General features: G+C 40.0%; 1 protein-coding gene across 10 annotated transcripts in view; it reads right to left on the minus strand.

Annotated features, from left to right (window-relative positions):
- Positions 1–14948, minus strand: part of DYM (dymeclin) — a 352035-nt gene that overhangs the window by 187936 nt on the left and 149151 nt on the right. For all 10 annotated transcript variants that reach the window (XM_045042248.1, XM_045042249.1, XM_045042250.1 and 7 more), the window contains 2 exons: positions 5018–5131; positions 3525–3619 (listed from right to left, as the gene is read on the minus strand). In XM_045042248.1, the coding sequence (XP_044898183.1) occupies positions 3525–3619; positions 5018–5131 (209 nt within the window). The remainder of the gene's footprint in view (positions 1–3524; positions 3620–5017; positions 5132–14948) is intronic.

The raw sequence follows: 14948 nt of genomic DNA on the forward strand, positions 1-14948 counted from the left end.
TGAACAAAACTCAAATCATATATGCTTATGAGATTTTTCTAGAATACCAAGAGTTTATGGAAGATACACTGTCATTAAACATGAAACAACAGCACAGACACCATAAGAAATAATTCCTTACATTTATGTCCAGCTAAAAAGGCTTTTAAAAGCTTTACTCACAGCCTACGTCACAGCAATGTAACGTGTTACTCTATTTTGCACTTTGTTGAAGATGGCATGAAATATTGGCTCTCCTACGTTTTGCAACTGATAGATACTGTGTGGTCTCTTCCTAAAGCAGGATTTAGAAAATGTGTATATGAAACTGATTACTTCTCACTTGAAGAAGTTACTGAAGCATCTGGTGAATCTTGAGTTGTACTGCTATAATAAATCTGTGTATCTATTATATATAGATCTGCTATAATAAATCTGTGTATTTTGTTATGCATTCCTTATCATACTTGACAATTCCATACCCCGAACACAAACATTTAGTCGAAAAACGAGTTTCCTCAAGATTAAAAAGTCGGCCCCCGTTTCCATCTGAAAGTGAGTGTTTTCTACAGGAATAAATTTTGATTTCCAGGTCCAAGCTCAAAGTGCTTTCCAAATGTGAGTATGCATACAAATCTCTGGGGATCTTGTTAGGATGAAGACTTTGATTCAGCAGGTCTAAAGCTGGGCTGACGCTCACATTTCTAACGGGCTCACTCCTCTCCTGGATGACGATGTCCCGGTCTATATTGGTGACTCACATGTGGCCCTTGAACCTGAAGTGCTGGCAGCATCTGGGAACTTGTTAGAACTGCCCAGGGCCCTCGGTGTGACAAACAAAGCATACCAATATCATCTGCTGAAACTGAGGACTCCAGAAACTTCTATTCAATTATTTTTTTAAAAACCCACTTACAGCTCATTCATTCACAGTCTCTTTTTTGTTACTGAAGATCAGACCTTCTCCTCTCTCAATTCCTTCCATTATTCCAAACTGTGCATCTAAGACCTAAGCACCCTCCAAGGCGGCCCCAGCTGCTTCTTCCAGGCTTTCCTCCTATAATCCCTATACAGGTCCACAACATGCCATCTGAATGGGACTGGTTATTTTCTAAATAGAATGCTGTTCATCACAGCCCCTCTCGGTCTGCGTTGTTGTGGTTGGTGCTTTTCCTTATCAGGCCGATCTCTAGAGCCACCACCTCTCTCGAATCACCTTGCCTGATTTCTCAGTAAGATGTAATTTTCCCATTCTCTGAACCAACCAGTCACCCTCACCATAGGGATTTGTCTCTCATTCTAAGACATTCTGCTGTACATATGCTGGCCCTCGTCTTATCTCAGCTACTGAAGGACAAGCAGGAACCTTCACAACTAATTTGGATGTATGGACTTTGCGGTGCGTAACACAGTTCCTCACTAACACAATGCTAAACAGAACTCCATGAAAATACAGCAGTATTCCTTATTGGTGATAAATTTGATCTAGATATTCCCAAATCACAAATCTCAATTATGTTTCTTAGTTCTCCAAATCCAATCACTTTTCTGCTTTATTCATCATAGATAGAAAACTGGGCACAGTGCTTTATCTGCTTTCCCAACTCTTATACTTAGAAACTGTGTATTTCATCTGTTTATGACACCTGTTATCAGAACTCGAAATGTGAACCAGTTCACTTGCCAATTTCATTTTGAACGGGTCAAATGTTGGTGTATCCATTAAGGAAAATGAATCTTGTACTGAAACTTCATCAAGCCACTATGAAGCTACACACACACACACACACACACACACACACACACAGACCTCAGAGCGGCACAACATCATTAAATATGCCATGCTGAACTAAAGCATAGTAACAAAAAAATTACTATTTAGAAACTAAAGAATCTTCAGAACACCTGGAAGAACCTGAGGTAGGAGGAGATGCTATGTGAGCTTTAAGTCATCAAGTCAGTGTTAGTACAAGGTCAGTCAAACAGACAACCACCTAAGTACAAACCCCCAAATAAGCCAATATAATGTATTAGGACCGGACCTCAACTAACCAGTGAGTCACTGGAAATATCCTTGCTAAATTCTGAGGATAAATATATAATGGTGAGTGACTATTAAAAATGAGGCCAGCTCAGTAAGCGTCTCCAACCAATGGATGGAAAGTAAGATCAGAGTTTAAAAGTGATACGGACTTGTGATTACCACCAATGCCTGGAACACAAGAATTAATCATTAGAATTGCACTGCTCCAAAGGCAAGGTCTAGAGGAAATGATCTGACTTCACTGACTTACATAATAAATGCTCTACTTCAGAGCCTCGAGGACAATCTTGTGCATTCCACCCCAAAGACCAAAAGTACCCATGTATATTAAAAATCTCTGCAAATGAGGGGCACCTGGGTGGCTCAGTCAGTTAAGCATCTGACTCTTGGTTTCGGCTCTGGTCATGATCTCATGGTTCATGAGTTTGAGCCCTGCACTATTAGTGCAGGACTTGCTTGGGATTCTCTCTTTCCCTCTCTCTCTCTCTGCCCCTCCTGTTCTCCCTCTATCTCTCTCAGAATAAATAAATAAACTTAAAATTCATTCATCATTTGTTAATTAGCTTTCCTGCCCTTAAAGACAATGTCTTTGGCAAAGGGTGGAGAGAGGACAGAAAGGACCTTCTGGTGACGTTGTGGCAGGTAGAATAATGGTTACTCCCAAAATGTCCACCTGCCGATCCCCCAACCTGTGAATGTGCAAAGGGCACTCTGCAGTTGTGATTCAGCCACGGACCTTGAGATGGGTACGTCACCCTGGCTTACCCGGATAGGGCCAAGGCGATCACAAGAATCCTCCGAGTGGAAAAGGGAGGAGGTCGGAGGGATGAGACATAAGAACGACTCAACAACCTAATGCAGCTGGCGCGGACAGTGGAGGAAGGGGCCACGAGCCAAGGAAAGCTGGCAGCTTGTAGCAGCTGCAAGAGCCAAGGAAACAGACTTCCTCCTCTAGAGCTGCTGGAGAGGAACGCCACCCGGTAGCATCTTGATTGTAGCCTAGTGAGACCTGTGTTGAGCTTTTAACCTACCGATTAATAAATCTGTGTTGTTTTAAGACATTAATTTGGGGTCATCTGTTACAACAGTCAATAGGAAAGTGATGCAACAGCAAACTGCTACCAGAGGAATTCTCTAAAACAAACACAGCTACCCTCCCTTAAAAGCGTAATGCGATGCTCTGCAAAATGCTCAGCAAATATGGTTGTGGTTTGCATTACTAAGAAATATACCTGCTCCTCTGTAAAAAGCTAACACGCAAAGCTTACAACTAAATTTTATAAAAAGACAGAAAAGTAAGTACAATTAACTCTGACCAAAAAGTTGGGTAGGAAGGCAGAGCAGGATGAGGTATTTTCAACGAAACAAGAAGGTGATAAATACTAGACAGGAAAATTTGATATTCCTCGTGGATAACATTAAAAAGGGACCACCGCGGTACGCGTTCCGCTGGGTCAGCCAAAAGGCACACCTCAGTATTTCTCATAAAGCTCATATTTACCTGATGATCCTCTGGGCAGCGTACTGGTGGAGGGAACGAAACTGTGCCGACATATTTGCCAAGGCGGCCAGACAGTTGGTGTGAAGGTACTTGTCCTGCGAGAAAATAGCAAGGTGAAAACAGACATCGAGTCGTCTCTACGTCTGAAGCAAGGTCAACCAGAAGGAAATGTCGACTCAACTGTCACTGATTCTAGAAAGTTCGGGTCCACGATCCCTTTTCTCTAATTCTAAAATCCTTAATAAAGCATTGAAAATTCAAAGTTTTGGGGTGCCCGGGTGGCTCAGTTGGTTGAGCGTCCGACTCCAGCTCAGGTCGTGTTCTTGCGGTCCGTGAGTTCGAGCCCCGCGTCAGGCTCTGGGCTGACAGTTCGGAGCCTCTTTCAGATCCTGTGTCTCCCTCTTCCTCTCTCCTCCCCCGCTCAAGCTCTGTCTCTCTCTTCTCAAAAATAAATAAATATTAAAAAAAAATTCAAAGTTTTTTCATACTGGTACAAAAGATTATGATGCTACTTATGGTCTTCGTTATCCCTCTCCTGGTGGATACTGAATTATTCCGCTGCAGAAATACTAATGTTTAATTACAGGAACCTAATGGTTCCATACACTGCAGCACTGTAATTTAAGTACTGTAATTATCTTTCTAAAATCAAAAAATTCTCCATTCTTAACCATACCCGGCTCCTAGAGTTTCACATAAAAGATTATGGACAAGCATCTACATTAGCCTCATTGAGGGAAATAACTGAACACAGTGCAGTAAACCTGACCATTTCTCTGAGCTGTGAATTCCGTGTATTCCTTCTCTATAGACCAGAACTGAAACTTGCTCCCAGGCGCTGCAAATACAATCCAGTTGAAGTTTTCCTTTTACTCTTGAAAGTATTCTTTCTACTTTTCTTTCCCATCTGAATTCATAATTCTCGCACACTTTGTATCTTCACACTGTTTGTTGTTGCTTTTATTTTTTTAAGTTTCATTTATTTATTTGAGAGAGACAGAGACAGTTTGAGCGGGAGAGGGGCAGAGGACGGGAGGCGGGGCAGTGGAGAGAGAATCCCAAGCAAGCTCCGAGCTGCCAGTGCAGAGCCTGACGTGGGGATCGAACTCACGAAACCGTGAGATCATGACTCGAGCCAACACCAAGAGTCGGACGCTCAACCGACTGAGCCACCCAGGTGCCCCTGTTGTGGCTGCTTTTAAAGGGAAAATCGGTGTTACTGGTTCAGCAAAGGTAAACATTTTTTATCTAAATATGCCCACTGCTCCTTTTGTTTCATGTAAAATATCTCTGTACAATCTATTAAATATTAAAACACAGACACTATACATGTTATTTCAGGATCATGTAATTCAGCGACTATACGCAGATCTGTATTTTCTGACCATATTTCATGAAAATGTTAGTACTCGAAATATTGAGATCGCTTTAAACTACAGGCCTAATTGTGCTATATGCAAAACAATTAAAAAAAATAGCCACGGAATACTTACTCTTGTCCTTGTCATGTTGTACTGGATGGTTCTTATTACGACCAGTATCAGGAGACTCCCCAGTGAAATTTCAGTTAAAACCCGTTCTGAATACCAAGTGATATTTTTTAATATCTGTAGTGGGGAAGAGAAGTTTAAGTGAACAGGATTGCTTCCAGAAAAGAGGGATTATCCATGTCTACAATTTCTGATAAGCCCTGACTTTGCTCTGAACGTTAGTATATAAAAGTGAACTGTGACACTTTCAGTTCAAGGTAGTGAAGCAGTGCTGAGGTGTTTACTTCTTCCTTCTGAAACAGAAAAGGAAAGAAAATAGATCTGGAAAACAGAGGATATCGTTAATAGACGAAAAGGAGATATGTCTGGAAGACGATGGCACAAAGTCGAGAGAGAAAACCCAATCAGAGCTCAGCAGTTTGAAAGCGAAAATAAGAAAACCGAGGAGTCTCTTGAAAAGTAAAGCTGTCCCAAGCACCACAGAAAAGCTTCAGACTTGTGTTCAGGAAAGGCCAAGAAACGCAGATAAGCCCAGCTCCGGAAGAGACGTGCCGCGTCCTGCTCCGGCTCCTCAGAGCAGGCAACGGTGGCGCTCACCGCCACACCTCAGAAAGCAAGAACTGTTTTCCAGCTCAAGATGGCGCGGTTCCACCGTAGATACGTGACATGGCGTCAGAGAGAGAGGCAAAAACTGGGCAGTGCAGCAGGTTGGTGATTTGAAAGAAAAAAATTGAAAAAGTTCTCTGAGACAACAGCAATAAAAGGCAAAAAGACAAAAATAAAGTATGAGAGCAAGCTGGAGACCTAGTATCTACTTAACAGAAGTTCCAAAGGGTACAAGACTAGGAGAACAGAATAATTAGTGACAGGAGAACATTTTTCTGAGGAAAAAGAAAAAAAAAAAAAAACTTTCAACATTCCGAGCAGAAATACTGAAAGAAAGCAAAATTTATTCTGGGAAGACTTCTGAATTTACAGTATGTAATAAAATCCTATTGGCTCCCAGAGAGAAGAAACAGGTGATCACCAAAAGAAAGACAAGCAAACTAACATTAGATTTCTCATCTTCAACACCACCCATCTGTGTAACAACAGAACGATGTCCATAAATTTTTGAGGAATGGATTATGATTTAAAATTCTATACCTAGAGAAACCACCACACAAGTATACAGACAAATAAAGACTTATAATTATGCAAAGAATCAACATGAACCGCCCATGCATCATTTCTGGGGAAAAACCCAAACCACCACACATGTAACTACTTAGCTGCTCATCCTCTCTACCGTGACAACACAAAGTGACTTCAAGAGAAGGACAATAACGACTACCAAACAAAACTCAAAGCAGTAACAAACCACAATTATAATCCATGGAATCAGGACAATGTGATTGAGACCAAATAATACAGCTGTACTTCAGTTCTTCTAAAAGATCATTAAAATAGGGGCGCCTGGGTGGCTCAGTGAATTAAACATCTGACTTCGGCTCAGGTCATGATCCCATGGTTAATGAGTTCGAGCCCTGCTTCGGCTCTGTGCTGACAGCTCGGAGCCTGGAGCCTGCTACGGATTCTGGGTCTCCCTGTCTCTCTCCCCCTCCCCTGCTCACACTCGGTCTCTCTCTCTCTCTCTCAAAAATGAATACACATTAAAAAAATCATTAAAATAGGTATTTCTCTGGTAAATCTGCCCCTCAAAAAGTCCAAAAACTATTAGAAATGAAAAAAGGGGGGATAGAAACAGACGAGTTGAACCTTTATAAAGGTACAGTGAAGTGCTGAGTCCTTCTGACTTACTCTCTAATGCAGCAGTTCTCAAAACGTGGTCCCAGAATGCTCCAGGGGTCCCGGAGACATTTCTGGAGTATTCTCAAGGTCAAAACTATTTTCATGATAATACCAAGACACTACTTTCCACGCGCATTGTCTCATGAGTATGTAGTTGAGTTTTCCAGACACTACACAACGTGGCTGATAGTCATGTTAAACAAGTTTAACACAGAAGCAGACGTGAGAATCTATCAGTCTTCTGTTAAGGCAATTCATTAAAAAGATTTGCAAAAACATAAAACAATGCCATTCTTCTTGCTAAATTTTTGTTTGGGAAAAACAGTTATTTTTCATAAAAATGGATTATTGATGCTAACAGGTAATGGGCTCATTATAATGACCAGTATTTCTAAATGACCTAATATTTTTTAAAATATTTCAGTTTTAATTTCTAATAAGATAGATGTACAAAACTATAACCCACAGAAAAAAAGCTATTTGGTGGCTTCAATTATTTTCAAGTGTAAAGACCAAAAAGTTTTAGAACCAGTGCTCTTAAGTCTGCAAGGGAACTAACACATAACACACGATACTCATTAAGCAACTTTACTAGAGATAGCAGCTTCTGTCTTTTTAGAGGTCACACCTTTGAGTAGAGCTCAGTTTCTCTTCTCTCGGCTCCTTGATTTAGAAATAAATTATCCTAAGGCATCCTTATTTGAAACAGAGGTCATTAGTTCTTATCATCTGCCTGTGTGTGTGCATTATATAACTGGATGGAAGGAGTGTTTGGAATAAAAGCAGTCTTCTTCATTTAACATTCTACAAATATTTAAATAGTAGCCACACAGTACACTTACAATGTTACTATAAAAATCAGAAATCCAATTTAGTGTTTACGTAAATTTCTTTCTTTTCTTCCTGTGAAAAATGATCATTGTTTAGAAATTCTGGTAGTGCTTAAGAAGAATTATAAATAACTCCTTACAAAGCTCACACAGCTTTCCATGGGACATCAATGCAGAATGGGTAACATACAGAAACTTTTCTTGGTAACCTAGCTGTAGTTGTTGACTTCTTTAACTGGTTCTTACAAAAACAGTTCCCCATCTCTCATATTCAATACTCGTACAGACAGTTTAATAATCACAGACTGCTATCCTGATTGTGCAATATATATATTTATCATTTCATGGTAAACTAACTCAAATAACATGCAGAAGGAAACCCCTCAAGGATCTGAAAATGTCTTCCTTCTCAAAAAGTACCTGAGAGAATTGCTTGTCCTAGGTCTTTTCCTGAGCTTCCCCCCCGCCTATACAAATTTGGCTTTATTGAATATAGCTCTTCAAAATGTTTATAAGCTAGAGTAGTATACATTAACATATTATATAATATCAACTCTTTAAAAAATCAAATATGTATAGAAAGACCAAGAATAATTAACCTCCACACTCCCACAATTGACATTAACTGTTAAGATTTCATTTTTTAAATGTATAAATCCCGTTTTATTCCCCCACTATCAACCACTAATCAACTACTATCTTGAGTTTAGTATGTATCTTTCCAGTCGCTTTCAAATGCTTTATGTGTGCACACACTCCCCCTAAAACCCAGGATTCCTTTGTATATTTGCTAGTTTACAAAAACAGTATCACTGTGTCTTAGACTGAATAGCGTTCTCCAAAATTCATGTCACCCCAAACCTGTGAATGTGACCTTATTTGAAAACAGGGTCTTTATAGATATGACTAAGATGAGATTATACTGGGTTAGGAAAGACCCTAAGTCCTATGGTGTCGCCATAAGAAGAGGAGAGACACAGAAACAGACATTCACGGGAGGGAAGGTCACGAGACAACAGACACGCTGAAACTACATGCCAAGGACACGCGTGGACTGGCCACCAGAAGCTAAGAAGAGGCAAGATCTCGCCCCTAGATCCTTCAGAGAAAACACGGCCCTGCTGACACCTTGCTTTTGAACTTCTAATCACCAGAACTGTGACCATAAATTTCTGTTGTGTTTAGCCACCCAGACCGCAGCAGGATTGCAGCCTAGGACACTAACACACATAGGTATTTATTTGCATCTTGTTTTTTCACTCAGTATGTTCTTGGAAGCCCCCTATGTTGATGCATCTAAGAACATTAATACTTACCACATATGCCAAATTCCCATAGTGCCGATCACTTTTTTTTTTTTTTCAACGTTTTTAATTTATTTTTGGGACAGAGAGAGACAGAGCATGAACGGGGGAGGGGCAGAGAGAGAGGGAGACACAGAATCGGAAACAGGCTCCAGGCTCCGAGCCATCAGCCCAGAGCCTGATGCGGGGCTCGAACTCACGGACCGCAAGATCGTGACCTGGCTGAAGTCGGACGCTTAACCGACTGCGCCACCCAGGCGCCCCCCGATCACTTTTTAAAATGAATACTTCTATGGCAGTCAGTAAGAGCTGTTACACCAAGCCACTCCCCCAGGACCTCCTGAGGGTTCAGCAACTAACATACAGCAGACAACGGAAGACCATGGTTGACACCCATTCTTACTGGCTGGTTTTGGTACCATACTTGTTAAGTATCTGAATATCGCCTTTACTCCCTTCCATCTAAGCACTGAAGAGTACTGCACTCATAGGCCACACTTCTTTTGGTTCACTCTTCTACTAATGGAAATTAGGCTATTTCCAGGTTTTCCCCTAGTAAAAACAATGTTACGATATAGATCCTTACCCTTAACTGTCCAAAATCTCACTATATGAAACTCAGAAACCAGAGATTCCTTACTCTACCTTTATTGCCTGAGCGTTAATTATCCGAAGTCAGGAATCACGAAAATTTTTTAAAGAAAAATAATCTATCCAACACCTGTTTTAAGCCGCCCATTTTTCAGTACTTCCTGACTTCATAAACAAATCGCCAAGATTTTGCTAGGACGCAAAATTGCAAAGTCACTGAATAGCTCTTTTTTTAAAATAAATGCAGGTCTGGGTCCCTGTTAACTAAAAAGCACAGAGCAGTACTGTTCATCACAGTAGCACTAGCCGTAGGTGGGTCCTTAAGTTAAACTTAAATTGTAATAAAACTAAAAATTCAATTCCTTGGTCACACCAGCCACACTACAAGTGCTACCATATCAGAGAGTACAGTTAGAGATTTCTGTCATCACATTTCAAAGTTCACAGAAGTTAAATAGCCAGCTATGAAGAACACCACTGCATCTTCACCATTTTATCAAATGTTAATGTCTTTGCTTCTGAACTCCTCCTCCCTAATCCTCTTCTCTAACCTCTGGCAGCCTGAACTGGACACCTGATTACCATGCAGATTTTTGAGATTTACTATTATCAATCCACGTGGCTCTATTTCATTCGTTCTGGCTGCTGCACGGTATCTCATTGATGTTATCAGCTGTTTGCCATCTTTGAACACTACAAACGATGCTACGATGAACATTCTTTCAAGTGCGTTCTTGTGAAAATCTGAAAAAGGTTTTCTGAGGACGCAAACCAGAAAACGGAATTGCTGGGAGGCAGAGTATTTATTTACTTCTGCAGTTTTTGAGGAATGTGAAAGGCCAGATTCCTCTCGAAAGTTGGTCTGCTCATTTATACAGTCCTCTCAAAGCGGACTAGGAGAGTCGTCTTTCTCTATATCCTTTCCGGTTCTTAACGGGGCTTGTAATTTCTGCCCAACTGACAAGGACAAAACACTGCAGTTATTTTAGTCAGCAGGATCCTAATGAATCACTAGGTTGAACATCTTTTTAAAATGCCTATTAGTCATTCGGGTTTTATATTCTGTTTTTCTATTACTTTGCCCATTTTTCTACTGAATACTTTGTTTTTCTGATTATGCCAATCCTAAAAAATGCTAATCCATCTTGTAGTCTATGGCTTGTTCTCATCTCACCATGAAAATTTTTTATTTTAATGTGGTCAAATGTATTAATGTTTGCGCTCATGGTTTATACATTGTATAGCATAAAATGTAAGAAATCCCTGTCTCTAGTTGGGAACAAATATTAGCTTTCATTTCTCTTTGGAGGTTTTAAAGGTCAGCTTTTCACATCCAAGTCTTGTTGACACAAGTGGAATTTGTCTTTGTATGTGGGGCAAGGATCATATAATTTTACTTTTAATACTTAGATAAGCCAAGCTCTCAGTCTCAGCACAATTTACCTACTATTTCTGTCACACTTTGTGTTTCCATGTGTGAGTAATTTCTGTACTCTCTATTTTCTTTTGCATTTATCTATTTTTTTATTCCATTATTAATGAAACACATCTTAATTACTAATGTTTTGTAACTAGTTTTATCTGCTAGGGTAAGTCCACATTGCTTTTCTCCAAAAACTCTCTGGGCAAAATACTCCTCCATAGAATTTCAGGGATCGTAGTTGACCCTTGAACAATGTGGAACAAGTTGACCCCCTCCACGGTCAAAAATCCATCTATAACAAAATTTTGACTCCTGAAAAACTAACTTAGTGATAAGCACTACTGTATTTATTGAAAACGTCCAAGTACAGCTACATAGTTCAAATCCATGTTGTTCAAACTGTATTTTATCAAGTCTCCTCCAAAAAACTGTTACAATGCTGGTAAGAACTGCATTGAACATAGCGATTAATTCGAAAGCAAAATTAACAACTCAGTCACTGAACAGAGTTGTCCATAAACACAAGATAGTATCCTCTCTCCATTTATTATGTCACATTTAGTACCTTTCATTTACGTACTTTTGCTGATTATTGCCATTTTAAATAGCATCTCTAGGAGCACCTGGGTGGCTCCTTTGGTTAACTGTCTGACTCTTGATTTCAGCTCAGGTCATGATCTCAAGTCGTGAGATCAAGCCCGGCATTGGGCTCTGCACTGATAGTGCGGAGCCTGCTTGGAATTCTCTCTCTCCCTTTCTCTCTCTGCTCCTCCCCTGCTCGTGCATGCGCAATACTTCTAGATAGATAGCTAGGTAGGTAGGTAGGTAGGTAGATAGATAGATAGATAGATAGATAGAACATCTAGGTCACATTTTTGAAGCACTTTGTTACTGTACAAACTGTATTTGTTTTTGTATACAACCTTTAGAACCGGAAAATTCACTCAACTTTCCTAACAGTTCTAATTTTAGAGTGTTTCTTGAATTATATATGCAGTCAATCACAAATTCTGTGAACATGGACATTTTGATTTCCTCTCTTCAATTTTTAAGCCATTTACATCTAGTTCTAGTTCAAATGACCTGCTCGGAATTCTGATACAATGCTGAAGAGGAGGGGTAACACAGAGCATCCTCTTTGTTCTGACTTTCAAGAGATTATTTCTAAAATTCTCCAATCAACTATAATGCTTTTTTTTTTTTTTTTGAACGTTTAGAGACCGAGCAGGGGAGGGGCAGAGAGCGAGGGAGAGAGAGAATCCCAAGCAGGCTCTGTGCTATAAGCACAGAGCCAGATTCGGGTCTCAATCTCATGAACCGGGAGATCATGACCTGAGCCGAGATCAAGAGCCAGACGCTTAACCGACTAAAGCCACTCAGGCACCCCTCAAGTGTAATGCTTTAACTGTAGGTTTTTGTAGATACACTTTACTAAAAGACAACGAATTTCTTTTCTACCCCTATTTTGTGAGAATTTTGCCTTGTTTACCATGAATAGGTGCTGAACTTTATCAAATCCTTTGCTGTTATCTATTGACATGATTTATGGTTTTTCTAATAAATTACATTAAGAGATTTTCTAATACTAAACCACCCTTGCATTCCTGGAATACTGTTATTGACATATGCTCTTTTTACTATCTTGCTTTACTCCATTTTACAATATTAGACTTACAAGCTTTCTGATTATATTTGTGCCACTTAATAAATTTTTGCCTCTCAACTCAAAATCCACCTGTAATTTTCCTTTATCAAATTTTGATAAATTTGGTATCTGGATTATGCTGTACTCATAAGATGAGCTGGAAAGATTTCCCTTTTTTCTAGTCTTTAGATGAGGTTTAGAAGACTGGTGTTACCTCTTCCTCCAATTTTCAGAAGAATTCAGAGGTAAAGATCAGTTGGGCTGATAATTTTCCGTTTAGGATTTTACATTACAAAGTCAGTTCCCTTGATAGAAACAGGACTATTTTTATTTAGTTTCTTTTGTGAGCTTTGGTTACTTTTTTTCTGGGAGTGGAGGAAATCTGTCCATTTCATTTAATACTTAAAGTTTACAGCATAAACTTACTCATAGTACCCTCTGAACATTTTTTTAAATATCTCTGGGATATGTGTCCTAATCTCTTATACACTCCCAGTAATATATATATTTGTAACTTTTTCTCTTCTTGATCATCTTTCTAGGGGGTTATCAATTTTATGAGTTTTCATATATTTTGCTTATAGGAAAAAAAGTGGAAAGATTTGAAATCAAAGATCTAAAATTCTATCTAAATAATCTTAAAAACAAAAAGCAAGTTCGTGGCTAGCAAGCTACGGCTAGTACAGATATAAAAAGGTAAGTGGACGGGGCGCCTCGGTGGCTCAGCCGGTTGAGCGTCCGACTTCGGCTCAGGTCATGATCTCACGGTCTGTGAGTTCAAGCCCCGAGTTGGGCTCTGTGCTGACAGCTCGGAGCCTGGAGCCTGCCTCGGATTCTGTGTGTCCCGTTCTCTCTGCCCCTCCCCCACTCACACACTGTGTCTCTCTCAAAAATAAACATTAAAAAAGAATTTTTTTTTAAATAAAAAGATTATCTGGGGGCACCTGGGTGGCTCAGTCAGTTAAGGCCCAACTCTTGATCTCAGCTTGTGTCATGATCTCACGGTTCATGAATTCGAGCCCCACGTCTGGCTCCGTGCTGACAGCTCGGAGCCTGGAGCCTGCTTCGGATTCTGTGCCTCCCTCTCTCTTTGCCCCAACCCGCTCGCATTCTGCCTCCCTCTCTCCCTCAAAAATAAATAAACATTAAAAAAAAAATTCTTTTAAAAGGTAAGTGGAAAAAACAGTAATAAGAAAAAAGCAATAATAAGTAAAAAAAAAAATTATGAACAACTTTACAGGAATAAAATCAATCCCTTAGAAGAAATGTATAAATTCCTTGAAAGACACAAATAATCAGAGCTCAAAATTTAACCAAATACACTGTATATAAAAAAAGAGAATATATTATGGCCAAGTTTATCCAAGGAATGTAAGATTGATTTAATATTCAAAACTTAATCAGTATAATATACAACATTAACAGACTAGAAAAAAAATCCATGTGATTCAGAATATATAAAGAAAGCTTACAACTCAGTAATATGACAAAAAAATTTATTTTTTTAAATGTTTATTTCTGAGAGGGAGAGGGAGGGAGGGAGGGAGAGAGAGAGAGAGAGAGAGAGCGAGCGAGCGAGCAAGCATGCAAGGGCAGAGAGAGAAGAAGACAGAGGATCTGAAGCCGACTCTGTGCTATCAGTGCAGAGCTCAACGTGGGGCCCAAACCCACAAACCGTGAGATCATGACCTGAGACAAAGTTGGACGTTTAACAGACTGAGCCACCCAGGTGCCCCCCAAACTCAATTTTTTCAAAGGGAAGTATCAGTGGGGCACCTGCGTGGCTCAGTCGGTGGAGCATGTGACTCCCGATCTCAGGGTTGTGAGTTCAAGCCCCATGTTGGGTGCAGAGATTATTTAAAAACACAATCTTTAAAAAAACAAACAGGGCACCTGGATGGCTCAGTGGGTTAAGCCTCGGACTTTGGCTCAGGTCATGATCTCGTGGTTCGTGGGTTCGAGCCCCACGTCGGGCTCTGTGCTCACAGCTCAGAGCCTGGAGCCTGCTTCGGATTCTGTGTCTCCCTCTATCTCTCTGTCCTTCCCCCCACTCACACTGTCTCTCTCTCCCTCAAGAATAAACGAACATTAAAAAAAAATTGTTTTTTAATATGAAACAATTTCTCAGTCTTCTTCTTTTTGTTCCTTTTTTTTTCTTTCTTTTTTTTTTTTTTTAATTTACATCCAAATTAGTTAGCATATAGTGCAACAAGGATTTCAGGAGGAGATTCCTTAGTGCCCCTTACCCATTTAGCCCATCCCCCCTCCCACAACCCCTCCAGCAACCCTCTGTTTGTTCTCCATATTTAAGAGTCTCTTATGTTTTTGTCCCCCTCCCTGTTTTTATATT

Source organism: Felis catus, chromosome D3, assembly GCF_018350175.1.
Source record: "Felis catus isolate Fca126 chromosome D3, F.catus_Fca126_mat1.0, whole genome shotgun sequence".
Lineage (NCBI taxonomy): Eukaryota > Metazoa > Chordata > Mammalia > Carnivora > Felidae > Felis > Felis catus.